The 24881-nt window shown below is 40.4% G+C and overlaps 1 protein-coding gene across 5 annotated transcripts in view; it reads right to left on the bottom strand.

The window, feature by feature from the left end:
* Nucleotides 1-11428, bottom strand: part of NDC1 (NDC1 transmembrane nucleoporin) — a 48216-nt gene extending 36788 nt beyond the window's left edge. The window contains exons 1-5 of one of the 5 annotated variants that reach the window (XM_073789536.1): nt 11105-11428; nt 9503-9623; nt 6832-6933; nt 3786-3960; nt 2503-2641 (exon numbers count right to left, since the gene is read on the bottom strand). In XM_073789536.1, the coding sequence (XP_073645637.1) occupies nt 2503-2641; nt 3786-3960; nt 6832-6933; nt 9503-9623; nt 11105-11254 (687 nt within the window). In that variant the 5' untranslated portion in view covers nt 11255-11428. The remainder of the gene's footprint in view (nt 1-2502; nt 2642-3785; nt 3961-6831; nt 6934-9502; nt 9624-11104) is intronic. The other 4 variants (XM_019937768.3, XM_073789533.1, XM_019937770.3 and 1 more) reach the window with 4 other exon arrangements.
* Nucleotides 11429-24881: the final 13453 nt, after the last annotated feature.

Raw genomic sequence — 24881 nt, 5'->3', positions numbered from 1 at the left:
GCCTCGTCTCCTATCTAATTATCTGTGAGATAAGAAGGCTGAACCAGCTAAACAGCTCCTTAGTGGGTACCTTCCTATGCTAACAATCTAAGAGAAAAGAATCAAATGTGAAAAAATACGAAATGTTTTTCCTGAAAAAATTACACTTCTTGTGAAACAAGAGTTGTCGGCCCTAAAAATGCCAATGGAAAAAATAATTTTTAAATTATTGGAAAGAATCTAAGGAAACCCAATGAACCAAAGATGGACTTCCCAAATTCTGGTCTTCTTTTGTGTTTATATTAAGGCTGATCCTTCTCTAAGGATTTCAGAAGCTAAAGGACAGCAAAGAATTATAGTCCTTAGGTAGAGGTTATGTCTTCATACCACGTCTGCAGATTCCCACAGCATCTTACAAAAAGCAGCCCAGGTGAAATGAATGCTTGATCACTAACCATACAGCTTGAAGTATCCTGATTTATTCAGATATTTTCAAACTCTAAGACATGGAATTGCACTATTCGATGCAGTTACTGGGTGCTACCACCATCTCACCTCAACGCCCTAATAAAAAGGCACAGTCCCTAAACTATTCCTACTGCAGCTCTCACCTCCATCATCACTCTCAAGGGTCCAGAGAGGCTAAGGAAGCAGGCAGACATTTCAGTAGATACGCAGAGAACAGCTAATAAACCCTCTTCTTGCTCCCAAGCTGAAGTGTTTTTCAATTCTCTGTTGGGTTCTTCTGTGATTTGGCTATGAGCTACCCTGTACCTATTCAAATATTTACTATGTGCCAGGCTCTATAAATCTTATCTCATTTAATACTTTCAAATAGTCTTGTTGGCGTATAACTTGCCAAGCCTGTCTTGGCATTAATCCATTTCTTTGTCCCCTACTCCATGCCAACGTTCTGCTTTTCCCTATCAGTCTGTCATTAAGAATTTAATAAGGGCAATAGAACTGGGTTTTGTAGCATAGGCAAGTTTATAGAAAAAAACCCTAATGGACTAATGGTAAATGGTTAAAATTACTAGATTTTTAAAAACATCTAATTTTTCATACTGTTATATGAAAAAAGTAGTTACTGAATAATATGTACAATATAAAACTATTTATGAAAACCCCACCCCACAAACTATGTAGTATTATAGCTACTATATATATAAATGTACAGTAAAGGGTCTGGAAGAATACACAAGAATGAATCTAAGATTTTATCAAAAGCTATTACAAAAAATTTAGTAGTCAAATTTTACAAATGTAACAGTACATGGTAGAAACAATAATTTATCAGTACTGTCAATCCTGGACTCCCCTTGTTCACTCTTACACATCCGTGATGTTAAATAGGTGGTTACTTTCAACAGAAGTCCGTAGAGGAGCAAGATATTTGGGGGTAATCTCATTTTTCTCTAATTTTTTTTCTTCATTTCCTATATTCTTAACTATGTTTGGATCAAAGCTGATTCACCATGGATATTTCTATACAGGATTTTGGGGGGGTTTCTCCTTTTGAAATTCTGAGGTGGCAAAGCTGACACTCTGCTTTAATTCACCTTCACAAGATGTGAAGAATTTGTAAATAGGACTCTTTGTTCATACACTCACAGACTGCAGGGAGATAAGGGCCAGATCCAGATAAGGACCAGATCCTGTGAGCACTGTCTCCTTGCAGTAGGTGTATTTTCATCAGATTGTTCTCAGGGATGCAACAGGCACGTGAAAATTTTAGTTAAGCCAGGAGAATCCTAATCCGTCACGCTCTCACACTTACACTCTTGTGGAACATCATTTATTTACATACCCTCCCTCCCTACCGGACTGTGTCCTAGTGGGAAGGGGCTGGTTCTAACAGTTTTGCTCCAAAGCCCCGTACTCAGCATGCCCTACAGCAGGAATGAGGCGAATAATAGCACAGTCAGGAATAGCAGCAACAGGCTGGGGAAAGCCTTGATGGCACCGGGAAAATCTCAACCGAACTTTCTCTCTCCTGCCAGAGGAAGAGTCAGCTCCTACCTAACTAGTAGAATTTTTAAAACCTATCCCACTCAAACCAGTCAAAACTGTTTTATTTATGCACATCAAGCCTTGTTCTGAAAAGGATTTGAGATAGTAACTGACATATTCTATACTTAGTTGTACATTCTCAAGCTTATGAGCTTCTTAGGTTCAAAAAGAAGCTGGCAGCTGCACAGAGGTACTTTGCATGAATGTCATCATCACCCTCCCCCAGCCCTGCTAGGTCACAGCAACTGCCACTACCTAGCAGGGAGGGGAAGAGTGGAGCAAAGAGGTATTCTGAGAGTGGCAGCAGGAAGGGCAACTGCAGCTCTCAAACAGACACTGAAGTCTCATGAAGACAAAGATCTACTCTCCAAATGGCATTTTGAGGATCTCAGTCCTAAGTTTTGCTGATCAAATCTTGAATTAATCAGATGATGCCAGTTATATATACAAACACCAAGGCAATTTTAACTCTGCCAAATTCTGACATAAAGTAATGCTCAAATCATAGCTTACCTGTATGATGGGAAATGGAAGATAGTTCATGTTGTTAATAAAATACAGGAGGCTATAGCTATAGCCCATAAATGCTCCAGCCAGCAGAAAAAAAAGGTGATACTCATTTAAGCAGGTTTGTGCAGCAGGGCTATCTAAGCTGAAGGGGAAAAGTTAGGTTATTAATTCAACAGTCAGGGACACATATTACTACTTTAGGCTTATTATTTACTGAAGGCAAAGCTTTGACTTAATTACTTAAGAAATGCCCCAAATTCTAACAAAGGGGTTAAGTGTGGGCAAAAGATTAACAAAACCCTTTTCCCTGATGCATGAGAACTTGACCTTTAGTTAATGCTCTAGCTCTGCTCCTCCAGAAATCTGGTAAGGGTAAGAAAGTCCCCTGTGACAGTAAGCAATGGTGCTTATGAGTTGGTAAATTGCATCTGGACTGAAGAATTCTAAATAAAGGCTATAACCTGATAGAGATGCTGTAACTTTGGGCTTCTCTCTGTGCTGCTCTTATAACTAGGCAATCCCTCAGGGGGACCCTTTTCACTAAAGAAAATTTATTGCATTAGGAAAAAAACTTGCCTTATATAATGTAACTGGGGGACAAAAGGAAATCAAGTATTCAGTAGCAATCATGAATACTGTCTTAAAGTCACTGGATAACAGAGAACTTAAGATTACTTTTTTGACTTTTAAAGTCAGAATATAAACTTGAAATTTATATCAATGCCATCTGGTCAAGAACTGTATAAGTTTTAAAATTATAAAAGTACTCTACTGAAGAAGGTATTTTTAATTATTAAAAATTTTTTTCTTCATTCTTCTCATACTGTCCTTCCTTCAAACCCCAACCGAAATACCACCTCCTCCATGAAGCCATGTGTGGATTCCTCCCTGCCTTCTGAAGCCCCAGATGTTTTTATCTGCACATTTCACTTTCTTCCTACTAAATACTATTTCTCATACATTCCTATTTCTCTCCTATTATATCTATTTGCGTCCAGGTCTTAAATCCCCTACTGTTCTCAACTCTCAAGGAGCTTACAGTCCATGTGTGAATCATTCTAACAAATCCAACAGCATTTAGCATAGTACCTTGTACAAAATAAATGGTTTAAAAAAACTGTTGAATTCAACAAACATAAAACATCAAAAACATTCGATGTACATAAAAAAGCACTTTTTACTGAAGTCCAGAAAGTAAAGAACGTCCATAAACTATTAATGTATATAGGTCACTTCGGGCTTAGTAACTAAACAAGCACCCTTAGAAAAAATATATGTAATATTACCTCTCAGTAACAGTGCAGGGAACCACAAGAAAACTGTATTGACCCTTGGTTATCACCGCAGCACACCAAGCCATCGTCATTCCCATTGCAGCATGAATAAAGGAGTGCATGAGCTGCTGAGGATGAATGATCTTCCCTATCAGTGCCAGTCTCGAGCAAGGAATGGAAGGCACAACTGCAAACAAAACACGTGACTGTGGCTTTATAATCTGCAGCATATGAAATTAGAAGACTTAAACTATTCCCTCTCACCTTTGCACAAATACACCAAAGGGCAGGAAGAAACCCAGAGTCACTGTATAGTACAGAAAAATACCAAGTTAAAAATTCTTAGTTAAAATAATTTGAAAAAAGACTGAATACAAACAGATGCACAAAGAAAAAGAAAAACCAAAGGATCTAGAGAGGTGAAACCTAAGTACAGTATGATTAACATTTTTCAATTCTTTTTAATTAAGATTTCCTGATAGCTCAAATAGTGCCTACCCTGGCACTCCCTTCACTGCCATAAAGGAATAAACAATAATAATTTTAAGACAGTGCTTGCCCTCCAGCAAGTTATCCTTACTTCAGCATTTTAAATTGTCAATATATAGTCCATCTGTGAAAAATAAACCACAAACCAGGTAAATAATGATAACACTGAATACTAAAATAAATGCTTGCATGGGAATTTCTAATACCGCTCTGATAATCCTAAAAGGTTTTCAGAAGTGAGCTGGGGGAAGCAAGTGTGGGTGGGAGGTGAGGGGTGCTGACTTTTGAAAACAGTTGGCACAGGGTTCCCTGGCCTATCTTTGTACACATTCTCCTTTTGATACATACCAAGTAAAGAGATTGTGGGGAAGTACAAAATTAAGTATAAAGGGAGAGGGCTTAGGTGCTTTACAATTTGGGGAAGAGGCTGCTATCACCTTCCCCTCCCCACCAGAAATGCCCACAAGGCCTACTGACTGTGTAACTGACTTACATTCTGACTCATACTCTGAACATACCAAACCTTCTCATGTCATTAAGTCTTTTTATATGATACGCCTTTTCCCTAAAACATCATTTTTCTTCCGTGCCTACTTAATACAGCTCATTCTTTAAGGTTTGGTTCAAGCATCACCTCCTCCAGGAAGCTCCCCATGCTGGGTAAATGGTGCTTCTATATACATCCATACTATCCATGTATTACTGTCTTTCTCAGCATTAATTGTGATCCCCTGGGGAAAACTGGGACCATACATCTCTTATCCCCACACAATGCATGGCATAAAGTAATACATAAGGAATGTTGAAGGAATGAGCCAAAGTGACTAGTCAGGCTTTAAGAATGACTAGACGGGGATTTCCCTGGTGATTCAGTGGTTAAGACTCCTCGCTTCCAATGCAGGGGGCACAGGTTCAATCTCTGGTCGGGGAACTAAGATCCTGCATGCCGCATGGCGAGGCCAAAAAAAAAAAAGAATGACTAGCTCGAGAGCCCTTGTCTGGCATCTAAATCTAGATTACCCAGGTACATGGGACAGTGTGAAAAAACACATGCTGTAAACCAAGGGGTTCTGTAGATGGCGTGAATAGCAAAAGGGATCCATTAGCCAGTAGTGAGGGATTAGAAAAGCAAAGGAAAAGGGTGTACTATAAAATCCAGAGAGCAATGTGAAATTTTATACCGTATCTAACAAGGAAGTACTAAAGAGCTAAAAAGAAGAATGATGTTATAGTGAAAAAAAGAAGTATCAGAAGAAGCTTCTCAAAAAAAAAATGTCATGAAGAACCTAGGGGTAAGACGGGAATAAAGACACAGACCTACTAGAGAATGGACTTGAGGATATGGGGAGGGGGAAGGGTGAGCTGTGACAAAGCGAGAGAGTGGCATGGACATATATACACTACCAAACGTAAAATAGATAGCTAGTGGGAAGCAGCCGCATAGCACAGGGAGATCAGCTCGATGCTTTGTGACCACCTAGAGGGGTGGGATAGGGAGGGTGGGAGGGAGGGAAATGCAAGAGGGAAGAGATATGGGAACATGTGTATATGTATAACTGATTCACTTTGTTATAAAGCAGAAACTAACACACCATTGTAAACCAATTATACTCCAATAAAAATGTTAAAAAAAGAAAAAGAAAAAGCTTCTCATTTTACCTCAAGACAGATTTAAGGAATCTGAAACGGCAGGAAGAGCAAGGAGAGAAATTGAGAAAAAGTAAAAAGCTCTGAAATCTAACAGGTGATTCTCCAAAGGCAAAACATATGATATTTTAAATTTTGTTGGAAAACCACAGAATTATAGACTTCAATATTTGAAAAGGACCTTAGAAATCATCTGGTCTTGATCTCTTACTCTATAAAGGAGTTATTTTTATAATATATCTGCTGAATTATAACTTTAACACCAGCTGTGAATTATTAAAATGTCTAAATTTTTGTATGTCATAAAGTACACATTAAAAAAAAGTACCATTTTAACCTTTTTTTTTTTTGCCGTGCTGCGCGGGGCACGTGGGATCTTAGTTCCTCGACCAGGAATTGAACCCACGTCCCCTACATTGGAAGTTCGGCCACCAGGGAAGTCTCTTAACCATTTTTAAGTGTATGGTTTCCTGGCATAAGTACACTCACATTGTTGTGCAACAATCACCACCATCCATCTCCAGACTTTTCCATCCTCCCCTGTACCCATTAACTCTATGCCCATTAAACAATTGCCCATTCCCTTCTCCCTCCAGCCCCTGGCAAGCACCATTCTACTTTGTGTCTCTATCAATTTGACTACTCTAGATACCTCATATATATAATTGGAATCATCCAATGTTAGAGTTCTAATCTTCCAATATTAGAGTTCTAATTATTTTTTTTAAAACAGAGAATGTATTGGTCAAATAAATTTTATGGTAAGACATTCAAAGCATATATAATAATTCTGTATACATTTTTTAAACTTTGACATAAAATACAGCCTCTAATGTACACATCCACATACAAAATGCATTGAGTCTGCCCTTAGTAAAATAAATTCAGGTATTTTAAAGATGGTTAATATTTGCAAACTCACCTGTATAGAACTCCACGTTGAAAATACTTATTATTACTATTACCACTGACAGCAGCAGAAGGTAAAAGATTATATAGGAACTATACAGATCACTGAAAGAATCTAAAACACAAGAGAGATGAATTAGTAAGTTCATTCAGTTATATAGTCATGTTTAGTATACTGCAATAGAAAAGGGGCTTGAACCACAACTATAATTTTAAAAGTTATCTTTTATTTAAAAATTTACTCATACACTGCTGATGGGTCCTATAGGACATCAACTCAAGAACTACATACAGCACGAGCTATTTGGACCAAGTTCCAGGTCCTTAAAAATTATACTAGAATTTCTTTTAGATGACCCAGATGCTAACATCAGACAAAATAATACCATATGCAAACATTTTATCACGTGAAACAGAGAAGTATCACATTTAGTAATATACCAACAAAGTTTCTTTTTAAAATGTAAATAATATTTTTCAGATCTCTTCTTAATTAATGCAATTAGTCCCTACAGCTAGAAAAAAGTAACATTTCTAGAAATAGCATAATCCATAAATCATCCAAATGAGCCGAATTAAAAAAAAATCATGATGTCCCTATGAAATACTAATACAGTCACATTTTAGAGTAGTTCAACAATCAATATTCCATTTTAAAAATGTGGTAAAGTTTAAAATACGTATATATCATGCCTAAAAACATGAACAAGAGATATAAAAATAAGAACATATGTTTGTTGAATAGACTAAGACTTAATAATGAAACCAATTATTTTTAAAATTTTAATTCAGTGACCAAAATTATGGAAAAATATTTATTCAGTATCCACAATTAAACTCCTCAAGCATTACACTGAGCTAAAAGAGTGAAAGAACTGATTCATGTGACTGGAAATAAGGAAGGAAGGACTACAGTTTCTCTGTAAAGACTTTGTGAAGCAAAAGTTGAAGAATACAAGTAATATTTGATGAGAAAAATGGCATAAATCAAATCCAATCTGAAGAGAAAGTGATACTAGGATACCCTTGGGCCATGAAATGGCAAAAAGTGTTTATCTCAAGTGCCAATACTGAACAATTGGTAATGGCTCTAGATTACAATATTGAAATATTCTGAGGTTGCAACTAGACAGCCCAGCTCATGAGTGATGCAGACGCAGCAAGGTGGTTACAGAAATACTTGCCATTCTTGTGCTGGCTTATGGCTTAATTTCATTTGACCTGTGAGACTCACCCAAGAAGTGATTGATACGTTTCAACAAAAAACTTAAAATGACTTTAATTCTTTAGCAGCAATATCTCTCCAAAGGTCACAAGGTAAAGCTTTTAACTTTGAAAACTGGCATTTCTTCAGAAAAATTAAATTAACAACATACTCCCCACTTTTCAAAGCAAAAGAAATTTATTGTTACTGTTTCTGAGAGGGAGGGAAAAAAAGAATTTCAAGAGTATTTGTGCTTCTAGGCCTTAGGCAAGACTTTAAAGACTTCAAAACCTACTCTGGGAACATTTCTCTCTTTTTATTTTTTTAATTCTAGTGTGGCAGAGTGGAAAAACATAGGTTTGAAGTCAGAGACCAATATTCAAATCCTAGTTCAGTTATTCACTAGCTGTGTCTCTGCACAGACTTATAACCTGAGTCTCAGTTCCCTCATTTCAGTAGGGATACTATGTCATTATTATACAAGGTTGTAGGAAGGATAAGAAGTATTATACATAAGGTACTTAGCCTGGTGCCTGGCACACAGTAGGCAGCAATAATTGGTAGCTATTATTAACATAAAATAGTTTAGTTTAATGAATTTATTAACTTTATCTACAAGGATGTGGAGAAACATTAGCCTGCTCCAATCCTTTCCTCCTCATCAAACTTTCAGTTTAACTCTATTTTCCTTAGTCTTTCCTCCTTTTCTCTCCTCATCTTTTTTATCAACCACAATATAGAAATTTTTTAAAATATATTTCATGTATCAGATTCCAGGGTATCATTCTTTTTTTAAAATTTATTTATTTATTTTTGGCTGCACTGGGTCTTCACTGCTGCCCAGGAGCTTTCTCTAGTTGCGGCGCGCAGGGGCTACTCTTTCGTAGCGGTGTGCGGGCTTCTCATTGCGGTGGCTTCTCTTTGTTGCAGACCACAGGCTCTAAGAACACGGCTCAGTAGTTGTGGCACATGGGTAGTTGCCCCGTGGCATGTGGGATCTTCCTGCACCAGGGATCAAACCTGTGCTCCCTGCACTGGCAGGCGGATTCTTAACCACTGCACCCCCAGGGAAGTCCCAAAGTATTCTTAATTTTAGACAGACTTTTTAAAAAGGTATGTCATATTTTCTACCTACAATTTTTAAATATATAAAAGGAATAGTTCACTTCTTAAAAAGACAACCTCAATAAAGCTGCCAAATAGAAGAGACAAATAAACAAAATTAGGTTCTTATTTATGTGGTCTTCTAATGATCTTTCTGTTCATGTGATAATACTACACAGTCTCTGATGTGTCTACTAATCTTATTATATAGTGAAGAGGCCTATGTTAGGAAGGGAATGCCTTAAGAATACCTCAAAGTGAATGTTTCGTCATTGTCAATACAGCAATTAAAATAAATTATTTAAAACATAATGCGATTTTTATGTTGAGAAGTGGGTCCTGTAAATTTGTTTTCCCCAAACTGAGTATCACTTACCAGACAGCCACTGTATAGGATGAAATAAATCAATGCTGCTGAAGATGACAAATACTGTGGTACAGATGGGCAGAAGCAGCACTGACCAGACAATACTTGTAACTATCCTCCAGCCCAAAACCTATAATTAAACAAACAAAAATCCCTCAATCATGAAGTCAGTTAAACTATTTCAGTTATTTCAGTTATGCAAATCCTATCTTTTCATACAGGATGTTGATCACTAATATTTACGCCCAGATCACAGTCCATGCAGCTATAGATAAACTCTAATGGTTACTACTATTAGTAACACTACACATCACTCCAGAAACTTGTAATAACAGTGAACTGATGCTTGTTTTAGTCCAGAGTCAGATGTCACATTAAATATCACACTTTGAGGGGTGAGGGAGGTTTCAATTAGTTTACAACTGTACTTTACAGCAACTTATACTTGTCTCTCTAGGTTTGATATGTCAATATCTGAAAGCGTATTCATTTTCCAGGAACCAACAGTATATTGTAATTGTGTTTATTAGACATGAGCTCCTTACTGGGCAACTACTGCATTGTATTCATGTCTGACTCACCAGTGCCTACCACATGAGGCACAAGATTTACTGCTTGAATACAAGAAGAGATACTGAGGCATTTTAAGCACAAAAGTGACGATCAGATTTATATTTTGGAAGGTAAAACACCCTTGTGTCTGTAAGGTGGCTATAATGAAGATGGATCAGAGGGGACAAGACACAAACAGGAGACGAACAGGAGGCAGTCCAGCCCAATTGCCCAAGCCAAAGATTATAGTCAGTGTCTGAAGGAAGGCAGTGGCAAAGAGCAAGTTAAAAAAAAACAAAACTGCAGCCACGTTTCTGACATACAATCTACAGGACATCGATGACTGATAATACAGGTGGTAAAGAACAGGTAAGACTCAGTAACTTGGGATACAAAGTAGATGGCAGTGCCGCTGGGGTAGAAGCACTGTCCTAAAAGGAATCTTACTCCTATATCTCTGTGCCCTCCACAGAATGGAGGCAGAACTGTTGATTGGACTTCAACAAGGAAGTAACTCCTCTTCTCGGGCCCACAGTGCACACATTCCTCTAATTTGACAAGATACCTGTCCTGCTCACCTAGTCCCCAAGACCAGCTTCTGCTAAGGTCATACCACATTCTTTCCGATTCCGGATATTCCTCCCTGCTTCTTATCCCAAGTAATCAACAACTTATTAATTGTGCACATAGCAGAGTTGCATACAACTCTTCCCCATTCTCTGCCAACTCCCATGCAGGACATCCTTCCCACCATGACCAGCTTCCACTCAGGACCCCTCTCTCACGCCGTAACAAGTTTGCACTCAGGGCGCCCCGCACACACACAACTTGTAACCAACTTTCCCTAGCACGCCCGTCCCCTCTGTAACCAGCTTGCACTCAGGACGCCCCCCCACAACCCTGAAATAAGTCGCTCGGGTCGCCCCCTCCCCACGCGCTCCCCACACCACACTCGAGCCAGCCCCGCCCCCGTCCAGCGCGCACGCGCGACCAGCGCCCGCACGCCCAGCCCGACCCCCGCAGCTGCCGAGCGCCTGCCACAGCGCGCGCAGCACTCACGCGCCACAGGATGTCCCGCGGTCCGCCGGCGCAAGACAGGCTCGCAGCAGTGGCCATGGTGATGGCGGCCCCTACTCTGAAAGGTACAGGATACAGTGAGCCCACCCGCCACCGCAGTTCAAAGGGAGGAAGGCCCCCCGAGGGCCCCATTGGGGCTGTCTCAGACGCTGCCTGGGCGAAGCCTGGCCCAGGCCCCAACCCATTCCTTCGAGGTTTCGTCTGGACGGGCCCAACAGGCCAGAACCGCCCCGCAGACACGTCCCTCAAAGAGGGCTGGGACTCCAGACCCCGCCTTCTGGAGTCCAAAACGTCTCTCCGAAGCAGGGTCCGGCGGGGCGCCAGAAACTGGGGGCGGCGCTCCATGCTGGGAACTGTAGTCTTTACGGCCCTCTGAGTAAGGAGGAGCGTTGCATTCTGGGACTGGGAGTTCCAAAGTACAGCATGCTGGGAGTAGAAGTCTTCCCAGCGGTCCTTTGTGCCATGCTGGGAATCGTAGTCTTTTATAAAGCAGCTTCTAGTCACAGTGCTGATTATCAGAATTCTATAATTAGAAAGACCTGGTAAAATGATTTGCCTTTATTCCTTCCGATCTTACTTTATCGACCTCCTGAAAGTGAAATCAAAGGATGCTGTGGCCCTCTCCACAAAGGTACTAATTTTACTGAAATGAAAAACTCTCTTTCCCTAGAGGTGCATTTGGTTTCCTAAGATCTGATTTCTAGCTCCAGCTCTGCCACTTGCTAAGTGGAATATCTTGACCCTCCCTGAGCCTCCGTTTCTTCATCTATACAATAAGGATAAAAATAAAGATGGCATCGGATGATGTTGTAAAGATGTACTAAAATGCTATACAAATATTGTCATTAATTTCCTGCCAGTGAGAAAAAAAGGCTTTTCACCAGCCTAAGTCCCACTTAATGAATCCTTCTCTGATTGCATTAGGCCTCAGTGAGATCCCCAGAGGCATATTGCTAACACATTTTAACACCCAGTTACATACAACAGACAATATTCAGTACTCTAGAAAGACAGATTCAGTGATTTACTGACTGAAGAAACTCATAGTCTGGTGAGAGTAATTGAGATCACACATATTGCTCTGCAATGTTTGCTAAAAGTGGTTTCTTGAGTTGTTTTAAGGTTGTATATCATATTCACTTCCAAAAACATGATAATATCAATCAAGTCTGAAGTATTGCAGGACAAACTGGAAATAGAAAGGTAGATCAAGTCTCTGCCATGAAGAAACCTTCTATTTGGTGGTGGAGAGAGATTATAAAGAATCATTCTAGGGACTTCCCTGGTGGCGCAGTGGTTGAGAATCCGCCTGCCAATGCAAGGCACACGGGTTTGAGCCCTGGTCCAGGAAGATCCCACATGCCGCTGAGCAACTAAGCCTGTGCGCCACAACTATGGAGCCTGTGCTCCAGAACCCGTGAGCCACAACTACTGAACCCATAAGCCACAACTACTGAAGCCCACGTGCCTAGAGCCCGTGCTCTGCAACAAGAGAAGCCACCGCAATGAGAAACCCGCACACTGCAATGAAGATTAGACCCTTCTCACCACAACTAGAGAAAGCCCACGTGCAGCAGCAAAGACCCAAAGCAGCCAAAAGTTTAAAAATAATAATAATAAATTAATTAAAAATAAAATAATGAAAAAAAAGAAGAATCATTCTAAATGAGTGTTCATAAACAGACCTCAGGTTACTTGCAGTCATATTCCTTTGTTTAGTTCCTTTGGTAAAGACTAGTAGTTGTCTACACCAGTGTCTATTCTCCCCTTCTTTCTTAGTAGTAGACCCTCCCACGTTTAACTGGGCATGTGGCTACATTTCTTAGATTCTCTTGCAGCTAAGTGGAGCCAGGTGGCTGAGTTCAGGGCAGTAAAATATAATCAAAGTATTGCATGGTAGCTTCCCAGAAACCTCCCCTTAAAAGAGAGCTAGCTCGTGGTCTTTGCCCCTTTCTTAATCCCTTCCTCCATCCAGCTGCATGGAACTTGGATGTGTTGCCTGCCATATTGAACCACAGTAAGAGGGTCACACTCTAGGCAAATTAGGTACTGAGCTAAAAGGAGACTTGATTACTTGGAGCAATCATACTATTTTGGGCTACCTGCCTTTACCTTCTGACTTAATTTATACAAGAGAGACAATTATTTATTGTTTAACCGACTTCTATTTTTACAGCACTTACTACAATCTGAAATCATATTGTGTAACTCCTTAGTTATTATCTTTCTTCCCACTAGTCTACAAGCTTCATGAGGGCAGGGACTTTGTCTATCTTGTTAATCATTGTTTCCAAAATACCCATAACATTAGTAGGTAGTCAATAAACGTTTGTTAAATGAACAAAATAATGAATGGAAACAAGTAAATGCATCAGATAGTGTCTGATTCAGGAAAACAAACTTTGTTATTTAAATCAAAGGGGGATTTAATTCAAAGAATTGATAACAAAAGTATTGGAAGGGCTAAAAGAACATGGGGAGAAAGAACAGGGTTGTAGTAGCAAAAGGAAGAAAGGAATTATTACCCAAATATCAGAAAGATACTACTCCCTCTGCATTAGAGCTCATCGGCCCACATGCAGTGCTCAGCTGCTGAGGTAGTTCCATTACTGCTGTTAAAACCACACCATTTCTGTTGAGCAGGAACTAAGGAGCTAGTACCCTAGAGCTGTTGAAACCACCACAAGTGCCCACAACATCTGCAGTTGCTCTCCAAGCTTTGGTTTCTTCATCAATAATAAAAAGATGTTGCAAGATGCTGTATTAAATTAGATTTTGTTGTAAATTGTCTGCCACACAGTAGATTTTCAATATATGATAAATATAATTAGTAAGAAGATTAACAGGCTTTGGAGTCAGAAAAACGTGTGTGAATACCTGCTCTGCCACTTAGTAGCTATTTGATCTTGGGAAAGTCACTTTATCTTTCTTGGCTTATATGAAAAGAAGATTTAAAAGCATCCCTATGGACACCAAAAGCATACTAGAAAGACACATGCACTAAATAGATGAAACTATAACCTAATCCTCCAAAATGGAATAAAATTAATTAAGAAAATGATACAAAAGATGAAAGAACAACACTAATTAGTACTAGAAAAACTCAGGATTATGATATAGAACACCAGGAAGAAACAGATATATAGGAATAGAAATATAGGAAATATACAGCAATAGAATATCTATATAACAAACACATGAAAGGGTGCTCAACATCACTAATCATCAGAGAAATGCAACTCAAAACTACAATGAGGTATCACCTCACAGCGGTCAGAATGGCCATCATCAAAAAATCTACAAACAATAAATGCTGGAGAGGGTGTGGAGAAAAGGGCACCCTCTTGCACTGTCGGTGGGAATGGAAATTGATACAGCCACTATGGAGAACAGTATGGAGGTTCCTTAAAAAACTAAAAATAGAACTACCATACAACCCAGCAATCCCACTACTGGGCATATACCCTGAGAAAACCATAATTCAAAGAGTCATGTACCACAATGTTCATTGCAGCTCTATTTATAATAGCCAGGACATGGAAGCAACCTAAGTGTCCATTGACAGATGAATGGATAAAGAAGATGTGGCACATATATACAATGGAATATTACTCAGCCATAAAAAGAAACGAAATTGAGTTATTTGTAGTGAGGTGGATGGACCTAGAGTCTGTCATACAGAGTGAAGTAAGTCAGAAAGAGAAAAACAAATACTGCATGCTAACACATATATATGGAATCTAAAAAAAAAAAAAAAGGTTCTGAAGAACTTAAGGGCAGGACAGGAATAAAGATGCAGTTGTAGAGAATGGACTTGAGGACACAGGGAGGGGGAAGGGTAAGCTGGGATGAAGTGAGAGAGTGGCATGGACATATATACACTACCAAATATAAAATAGATAGCTAGTGGGAAGCAGCCGCATAGCACAGGGAGATCAGCTCAGTGCTTTGTGACCACCTAGAGGGGTGGGATAGGGAGGGTGGGAGGGAGACACAAGAGGGAGGAGATATGGGGATATATGTATATGTATAACTGATTCACTTCATTATAAAACAGAAACTAACACACCATTGTAAAGCAATTATACTCCAATAAAGATGTTAAAAAAAAGAAATAAAGAAAGAAAATAGAAACAGACCCATAATAGAGACAATAAGCAAAGCCAATTTTGTTTATTGAAGAGATAGATGAAAGAAAAAGTAAATACACATACCAAAATCACGTATGAAAAAATGAATACCTTACGAGTCTAGTCTTACTGAAAATAAAATATTATGAATACCTGTAAAAAAGAAAGAGTATCTATATAAATAGATATATAGGAATATAAAAATAGAAATATAGGAAAAATCACTATAGAAATGAAGGTTGAACTAGGAGGAACTCAAGAGCAAAGAAACAGAAGATTAATGCCATATAAAAGGGAAGAACATTTTTCAAACAAAAATGAAACAAGAAAGAAACAAAAAGGATTTTTAAAAAGCAATAAATAAAGAAGATAGGCAAAGATGATCTAACATATGAATAATGGGAGTCCCTGAGGAATCTGGGCTCTCATTTTTAACCACCACTCTCTCCCAACGAGGTAAGGAATATGGGAATTACTTTTTGCCCAAATTTTCCTAATATTTTTAAGTGAGCCATCATTTTCCTAAAGTTTTCATTTCAAAACCTTCACACTGTATAGTCCTGGGCATCTTATAGCCTGTTAATGTTAGGGGGTGGTTGTCGCACATGACCCCTCTTTCTCCCCATCTGTAACCCTTTTAGTGTTAAATTCAGTCCTTTGAAGAAAGAAGGCTGCTGACTCTTGATAAAATGTGATTAGCTGTTTCCAGAGGTGAAATAAAAGACATTTATTTTAAAAGACAGCTCTTTGGACATCCAAAGTCTCTTGTGCAACAATATTTTGATGAATCAAGCAAAAAATAAATTCAAAACACATTGATGACATTTCCTAAGGGGGCATGGAAAACACATATTCCCCAGGATAAACATAAGTCATTACTATTTTTCCTTTACCAAACTGAAGCCTTGGGGAAGAATTTGAAAGGTTTAGCAAATTGAAAATGAGGCTCAAACTCCTCCTCCTTCCTTTGATACCCACTCTCTGGAGCCAGGCTTTACCTCTTGATGGCTGTTTGGTGGATTATATTTCAAAGGAAAGTGCAATGAAGAGAGAGGGAGAACCTTGAGGGAAAATCCACACAGTACAAACAAAGTATATAATCCAGGCTTCAGAAATGACTTTTTCTTCCTTTTAAACTGGCCTGGGTTGTTTGCAAAGTCTGATTTAACCTTCTGCCAGTGACACAGAGACAGTAAAATGAAATCCATGGGTGAAGGTGAGGCTACTTAGTATATGAGGAAGAGGCAGGATCAAAGGCAGGATCAAAGGCAGGTAAAGGTTTTAGAGTCAGGCAGATGCAGATTTGAATCCTAGCTCCCTGCTAATAGCAGGTTAGTGTGAGCAAGTAACAACCTCTTAGTGCACAAGTGTCCTCAACTGTAAAAAGGGGGGATACTAGTGTACACTGTCCTTTCTTTCTATCTACCTATCTAAATGGAGCCCCATTACCCACCTTCAGATAATGTGATGATCATTAATACTGTTCACCAAGCATATCAGGGCTCTTGTTTTCTAGGCATATAATAGGATTGCACTTCATGGCCTTCTTTAAAGTTAGGTATGGCCATGTGACACTTCTGGCCAATGAATTGTAAGCAGATGTGACACGTGTCACTTACAGGTGGAAGATTTAATTGCCACTGAGAGACCCTCCAGAGCTCTCTTTTCCTCTGGCACAGTGACCAACAACATATGAGATGGTGCTCATTCCAACAACCCAAGGGCCTGAGTGACTACGAAGAACAGAGTTTCCCCGCGAATCTGTGATGAACTTGTAACATGAGCAAGAAATGAAACTTTTTGTTTTAAACTGCTGAAATTTTGGAGTTGTTTATTACTGTAGAATAATCTAACCTACCCCAAATGATACAAATAGTGAGTAGATAAATACAGTTACCTGCTGAGGGCTTGAAAACTCCTTGAAAAACTTGGTTTATCTTTTAGGTATTACCTTATTAATTCACCCCACCAGCATTTACTCAGCAATGAGTATAGGTTGAATGTAGGCCACGCACTGTGCTGGGCCCCGGGGGTGTACATCAGAGCAGAGTCGCTGCTGTCAGGACCTTCCTATCTTTAGACACTCATTCTCCTAAACCATACTCTCAACTAATACACCTGGTAGAACTGACTATCAGTTTTTCGTTTACAAGTTGTCCTTGGAAAAAGGATGAGGACAGGTCTAAGACACTAAAACTGATCTCTTACAGACCCCTCACCTCCTCACCAACACATCTTGTTTTCTCTTTCATGCCTCTACTTAAGCTGGACTCTATGTCTTTGCATGCCATGTCTTCCATGAAGCATGGAATCTCTCCTTCTGAAAAATCCTGTAATTCCACCATTCAGTGGATACGTGCTGCCTTGAGTAGCACAGTAGAGAAAGAGCAAACTTCATAGCCGGACAATCCTACTTTCAAGTCCTAGCTTTGCCCCTCCCTTGCTGAAAAGGCTACAGATCTTGCTTTGGTTGAACCCTTATTATATACTGGGTACTGAAAATCATATTATATAAATTTAATTCTCACACTTGCCCTTCAAGATCAATTATATATATTATGTGTGTGTGTGTGTGTCTATATATGTATATATAGACACACACATATAAATAAGATGTGCTCCCAGGCACTTAAGTCTACATACATACATATAGACTTTTACAGAGGAAGCCAAGCAGACAGAGGTAAAGTGAAGCAGGGATTCACACCCACATCTATGTGAAAATTTCTACTCTTTTTTTTTTTTTTTTTTTTTGCTGTATGCGGGCCTCTCACTGTTGTGGCCTCTCCCGTTGCGGAGCACAGGCTCCGGATGCGCAGGCTCAGCGGCCATGGCTCAGGGGCGCAGCCGCTCCGCGACATGTGGGATCTTCCCGGACCGGGGCACAAACCCGTGTCCCCTCCATCGGCAGGCGGACTCTCAACCACTGCGCCACCAGGGAAGCCCTCAACTCTTTTATATAAATAATTTTTCACTCTGTGGTCTGTTTATTTGCTTGCTCACTCATTTTTTGGTTTTAATATTTACAAAAGCTTGTACTTTTGTTCTAATCATTCCTCTGTGTTACATCTTTAATCCCCTCTATTTGGGGAAGGCAACTATTGTCTATTTTTTCCTCTTATGAACAATATTGACATTATCTAGTAACTTCTTCCTCCTCCCCTTCTTCTCCAGCCCCGGGTTGGAAGAAATATTTTGGTTAATAACTATAAGGCAATCAGCAAGCTTTGTCTGCCTCTTATAAATGTTCTCCCCATTCTCTTTCTATTTTGTTAGTTATACTGTATATTTATTTTAAGAGCACATAACCATTAAAAACTATATTCTTTCCCTTATAACCATCACTTATTTTTAGTTATACAAGTAAATATATTTAGTGCTCACCACCTGTTATGTCAATGTCTCACTAGTCTGGTTGTCTGAGGTATGTTCCCTAGAAGATGCCTCTGAAAGGTCTCATGAGAATAGTGCCTGTGTTCTTCCATGTTGATAACATTTTGTCTGTGGCCTTCACACCTGAAAGTCGGTCGGTTTGGTTTCCTTTCTTTGGGTGTCTTAGATATATTGTTACACTATAGTCGCCTAACATAAAGTGCTGTTGTCAAGTCTGATCACAGTCTGATTTTCTTTCCCTTATAAGTGAATTTGTCTTTTAGCCTGGATGCCCCAAATAATTTTTCTTTAAAATCCATTAATTTTACTAGAATATGTCTCAGTATTGATCTTCTGGGTTGATTTCCCCAGGCACAAGGTGTGCCCTTTCTATATGCAATCTCGAGTCTTTTTAATCTTTTTTTTCAGGGAAGTTTCTTTTATATAGATTTTTAAATATATTATTTCTCCTTCATTGCCCCATTATTCTTTTCTCCTTCAGGGACTTGTGTAATACAATTTTAGATATTTTTGCCTATCTTCTATATTTGTCATTTTCTCTTGAATTCTCAGATTTCTCTTTATTTATTCTGGAATTTAAATTTTTTCCTTCTTTTCACTTTTTATTCCCTTAAGGCATTATCTGTTGTGCAAAAACCATGTTACTCTCATATTCCTTCTAGTTCAGTCTTCACTTGTAAGATGAATTTTCCCTTTTCCTTCCAATTCTTTCCTAAGTTTGATTACCTAATTTTTGCTTTCTAATTCTGACTTGTACTTTTCTTTCATATCTTGTAATATTTCCTTAATTTACTTCAGCTCATTTTGAAATACTGTTACAGTTTTTACCTGGTTTTGTGGGCATATCTTTCTGGGATGCTTTATTTCATTAAGGATGTTTTTCTGCTCCTTGTTCTCATTTTTCTTATAATAACTTCATTATGAGATTTCACTCCAGTCCTTTCTGTTGCTCACTTTTAGATGAAATTAGTTTTCCTGCACATTTAGTGGGGAGGAGTGAGTTAGGATAGCTTTGCTAAATTCAAGGCTCTACAGCTTCCTTGTCTATGTTTCCATGAAGTGGTCAGAAGAAGTATGGCTTCATACTTTCCGAGATCTTCTGGCTCTGTTCCCCTTCCCAGCTCTCATTTGGACTTCCCCTTCCTTTGTCCAAAATATCCCTGGCCTACCCTATTTGTAGTATATTCCCTGTGGCTTTCTAAAGTGTCCTGCAAAGGTACTTTGTCTGGTTTGGAGGGTTCACAGGACCCGGGCTGCTCCAGCTTCTTCAGTCCTTACTTTGGACCCCTTGCCCTCATCAGCTGCAAACAGGGTTGTACAACACCCTGCCCCCCGCAGTTCCAGCTGCTGTTTTCCTATTGGCCCACTGTACTTTCCAGGGAGTACCTATTTTGGGGTTCTCTTATTTTCAGATTTCTCAAGACACTCTTTGCTTCCCCTGCTTCTTTCCACAAAAATGCTGATACCATGCAAGTTTTCGAGCCACCAGTGGCTTCCACCTACATGAATTTTGGGGTTTGTGGTGCTGTCTTGTCTCCCAGTTTTGTTATAGATGTCCATAGGTTTTGGTTTTGCTATCCCAATTGCTCTGTGGCTTTTTTGTTGTTGTTTGTTTGCTTGTTTTGTTTTTTTTTTTTAATGGTGGAATTCAGGGAGATTAAAAAATGCCACTGCTATCTTCCCAGAATGCTTTTCTCTCAATTCTTTATATAATGCCAACCAGTGAAATCAAACAGACAATGGACAAACCACCATCTACTAACTTTTCTAAAAGTAGGGGATTCCAAGATGTAATAATTATCAATCTAAAACCCATTCTGGGGACTTCCCTGGTGCCACAGTGCTTAAGAATACACCTCCCAATGCAGGGGACGCAGGTTTGATCCCTGGTCAGGGAACGAGATCCCACATGCATGCCGCAACTAAGAGTTTGCATTCCACAACTAAGGAGCCCGCCAGCTGCAACTAAGGAGCACATGTGCCGCAACTAAGGAGCCAGTGAGCTGCAAACTAAGGAGCCCGCGAGCCACAACTAAGGAGCCCATCTGCTACAACTAAGGAGCACATGTGCCACAACTAAAGGAGCTGGTGAGGCGCAACAAAGGAGCCCACCTGCTGCAACAAAGACTCAGCACAACCAAAATAAATAAATTAAAAAATAAAAATAAATAAAACCCATTCTGGTTGGGTGGCAGTGTGGCAGTGTGCCCAGATAAAAAGCATTTCCCAGCCTCCCCTGCAGCTAGGGATGACTATGTGATCCAGTTCTGACCAATAAGATATAAGCATAAGATATCAGTGGGGCATTGGAGAAAGCTCACCAAAAGGCAGATCAACTCAGCTGGCCAACCAACCCCTTTTGCCCTTTCCCTTCTTTCTTCCTGCCAAAAGCTGAGCTGAGCTGCAGACAGCTGAGCTGCTAGGCATCTGTGTAGAGTAGTAAAAATGAAACTAATGGTCAAGGATTTAATCATCTACTGTGACAGTATAAGCAAGAGACTAAACAGGAGAAAGTGCTGGCTCCCCTAATGTTCCATTTTTCTCCCTGGAACAGTGCCAGGCAAGAGTCAGGTGGATTAGTACAGATGGTGGGATTGTCTCACTGCTAAAGGATCCCTGAACAAACGGCTCCTGCCTTTTTGCAGACCAGGGAGGCAGGGAGAAGGGAGGGGGGAAGGGCTAGGAGTGAAAAAGTACTGCATACTGAGTCAGGGTGGAGGAAACATTTCAAGGCCCCACTCTCGCCCCCTTCTCCCCCTCCCCCCGCCAACAGCCAGTAAGTTGGTCTCTGCAGAGACACCTAAGAGAGGCCATGGCTAGGCTCCCCCTTCTCCGCATAAGGAGCCTGGGCTAAGACTGGGGTGATGGTAGGATGGGGCCAGAGCCCTTGACTGTAAATCCCCTCAAAGAGTGCAGTGCACAGGCTATGTACCTTCCCGGGAGACCTGTGGGCAAAGCTTTGTAACTGCCTATGGTTGAGTCTGAAATATGACACAGGTTTTTGGCTTAGAGGCGGACTCCTCACTGCCTACACTTTGCTGGAGAAGGAAGCAGGAATCTTGGGATCAGATGATGACAAATTCATGCTAAAGACTGCAAAAGAAAAACAGAAAGATAGAAGGCAGAGTCCCTGATGGCCTCATGAAGCAGCAAGGTTTACCTGGGACTATCTCCAAAGTTCTATTAAATGAGAAAAATAAAACTACTAATTTGTTTAAGCCACTGCTTTTCTGGGTTCTTTGACAGCTGAATGAAATTCTTAAGGGCTACGTGGGGTTCCTAAGGGCAGTGGCTTCCAAAAGGGTGATGCTGGTTCGTTCATGAAGTTTTCACTGGTACTTGGTAGGTGAGAAAGAATGAATGTAGTCGGTTTTTCATAAACTAAATTTATTCAAACTTTTAGTACTGAGATTATGCCCTTCCAGATTATTTGACATTATAATGTCCTCTCTTTCACAAGATGATGGTGGTAATTTATGATGCTGGTTGTGTCTAAAATCTTTACTTAAAAATTAAGTTCTGGGACTTCCCTCGTGGCGCAGAGGTTAAGAATCCGCCTGCTAATGCAGGGGACACGGGTTCGAGCCCTGGTCTGGGAAGATCCCACAAGCCGCGGAGCAACTAAGCCCATGCGCCACAACTACTGAGCCTGCGCTCTACAACACGTGAGCCACAACTACTGAGCCCACTCGCCTAGAGCCCATGCTCCGCAACAAGAGAAGCCGCCATAATGAGAAGCCCGCGCACCGCAACGAAGAATAGCCCCCGCTTGCCGCAAATAGAGAAAGCCCGCGCGCAGCAACGGAAACACAACACAGCCAAAAATAAATAATAAACAAATTAATTAATTTTAAAATATTAAATTCTGACTACTGTATCATAGAATCTCTAAACATAATTTTGGAAAAATGTACAAATCATGTCAAACTTAAAAATACTTAGTAGTAACTAATTTCCACCTCAAAATCAGATATTTATATGTGCCTGGAAAAAAACCTGTTTTCCTTTACTTGAACACTTACAACATTTCTGAGACCAGATATGTGGGGTTTTCCACCCTAAACAATTTTGACACCAACTGCCTGGAGTTACTGCACACCCACACGTTAAGGGGTCTTAATGCTAATTGTGAGCAGTGGGTCCCCAGGTTACCCATGACTTCTGTCTGACTTGGCTTACAAATTGGAGGTTCCCACGACCCCACCCCCTTGGGTTTGATAATTTGCTCACAGAACCCAGGAAAATAGTTAACTTACTACTGCTGGTTAATTACAAAAGACATTTTAAAGGCTACAAATGAACAGCCAGATGAAGAGATACGTAGGGTGAGGTCTAGGAGGGTCCCAAGTGCAGGAGCTTGTGTCCATCTGGAGTTGGGGGTGTACCACCCTCCCAGCACATGGGTGTATTCACCAAACCAGAAACTCTCCAAACCCCATTCTTTTGGGATTTTTATGGAGAATTCATCACATAGGCATGACTGATTAGTAACTCCATTCCAGTCCCTCTCCTCTCTCTGGAGAATAGGGGGTGGGGATGAAAGTTCCAAGCTTCTAATCATGGCTTGGTCTTTCGGGTGACCAGCCCCATCCAGGAACCCCCAAGAGTCTCCTAATTAGAACCAAAAATGCTCCACTATCCAGGAAATTCCAAGGGATTTAGGAGCTCTGCCAGTCACTTCTATCACTCGGGGTCTTAAGGGCTCTCTGTCAGGAAGTGGGGTCAAAGACCAAATATTAGAACAAAAGATTCTCCTAGCACCCCTATTTACAAGGGCTTTAGGGGCTTTGTGTCAGGAACTGAACTGGGGCAGAAACTATATATATATATATATATATATATATATATATATATATATATATAAAATTTCACAATATGCTTCTATTCTTCAATAAGAGAAAAATCCTGTCACTTTCGGTAAGAGATAAGAATGGGAGGTTGCAGATGGCTTGTACAGGGGAATGCACAGATGCCCATGTATAAGAATCACTGCCTTGGGCAGCAGGAGTTAAGTGTTAAAGAAAGAGTGAGCCAGGGCACCAGTTCAGATGGTGACTGGAAAGTATGAATACCAAGTTCTTTGAAGAGTCCTTAAAGACAAAAGAAATATTTAGCTGGAGAGGACTCAGGGGGCGCAGAACAGTTGCTTTCAAACATCAGAAGTTAACAAAGGGAAAGGAGTTCAGACTTTGATCTGAGAGCCCAGGGTTGGAGCTCGGACCAATCAGTGAAAACCGCAGAGGCGCTTCTAACAGCAGGAGCGGTTCAGGAGGAACGGCTGCCTTGGTGAGGCTGAGGCTGGTGATCCCTTAGCAGGGATCACTGGACTGTCAGATCCATGGGAACAGGGACCTTGTCTGTTTTGTTCGCTGCCCCAGTACCTAGAAAGGTGATCAGCACATAGTAGGTGCACAATATATATTTGTTGAATAAGGTAATGGGGGTGACGGTCAGCATTCAATGGGAAGTTTGCCATGGTGACCTTAAGCTCACTGTAGCCTGAATTTCTGTGCCGCTTCCTTTATCTGCATGATCATCCCTTTAAGTCCAAATGTGTCTTTGTAGTTGTCTCAGAAATACACGGGGAACTCCTGTCCTGAAGAGGACAACAGTAACAGTGGGAAATCAGCAATCCTGACCTAGAAGAAGCTAAGCCTCCCAGATGGTGTATATGTATTTTTTATTTATTTATTTATTTTGTGGTATGTGGGCCTCTCACTGCTGTGGCCTCTCCCGTTGCGGAGCACAGGCTCTGGACGCGCAGGCTCAGCGGCCATGGCTCACGGGCCTAACCGCTCCGCGGCATGTGGGATCTTCCCGGACCGGGGCACGAACCCGTGTCCCCTGCATCAGCAGGCGGACTCTCAACCACTGCACCACCAGGGAAGCCCCAGATGGTGTATATTTTGAACACAAAGTATAAACAAGTATCTTTGAGGTGTCACTGGTTTCTCCCTTTCATGGTCTCTAGCCAGGAAGTCACACCACCTTAAAGAGGCACTCAAAGGGCACTAAAAGAATTTTCTAAAATCTGTATGTCAAAATAGGTTATAGGTAAGCATGTCCTTTAAACACACTGTTCCATGCTTAGAGGAAGAAAAATTCGGATGTCCATTTTAACCCCCGCACTCCAACAGCTAGCACATTAAATCAGACTCCCAGCAACCTCCGGCAGGCTGAAGATAAAACATCAAGGAAGAACCTGAGCTCAAAGTCACGACATGCAGACACAGACA

Source organism: Tursiops truncatus, chromosome 1, assembly GCF_011762595.2.
Source record: "Tursiops truncatus isolate mTurTru1 chromosome 1, mTurTru1.mat.Y, whole genome shotgun sequence".
Lineage (NCBI taxonomy): Eukaryota > Metazoa > Chordata > Mammalia > Artiodactyla > Delphinidae > Tursiops > Tursiops truncatus.
The sequence above is the reverse complement of the archived record's forward strand: the minus strand, read 5'-3'. Positions and strand labels throughout refer to the sequence as shown.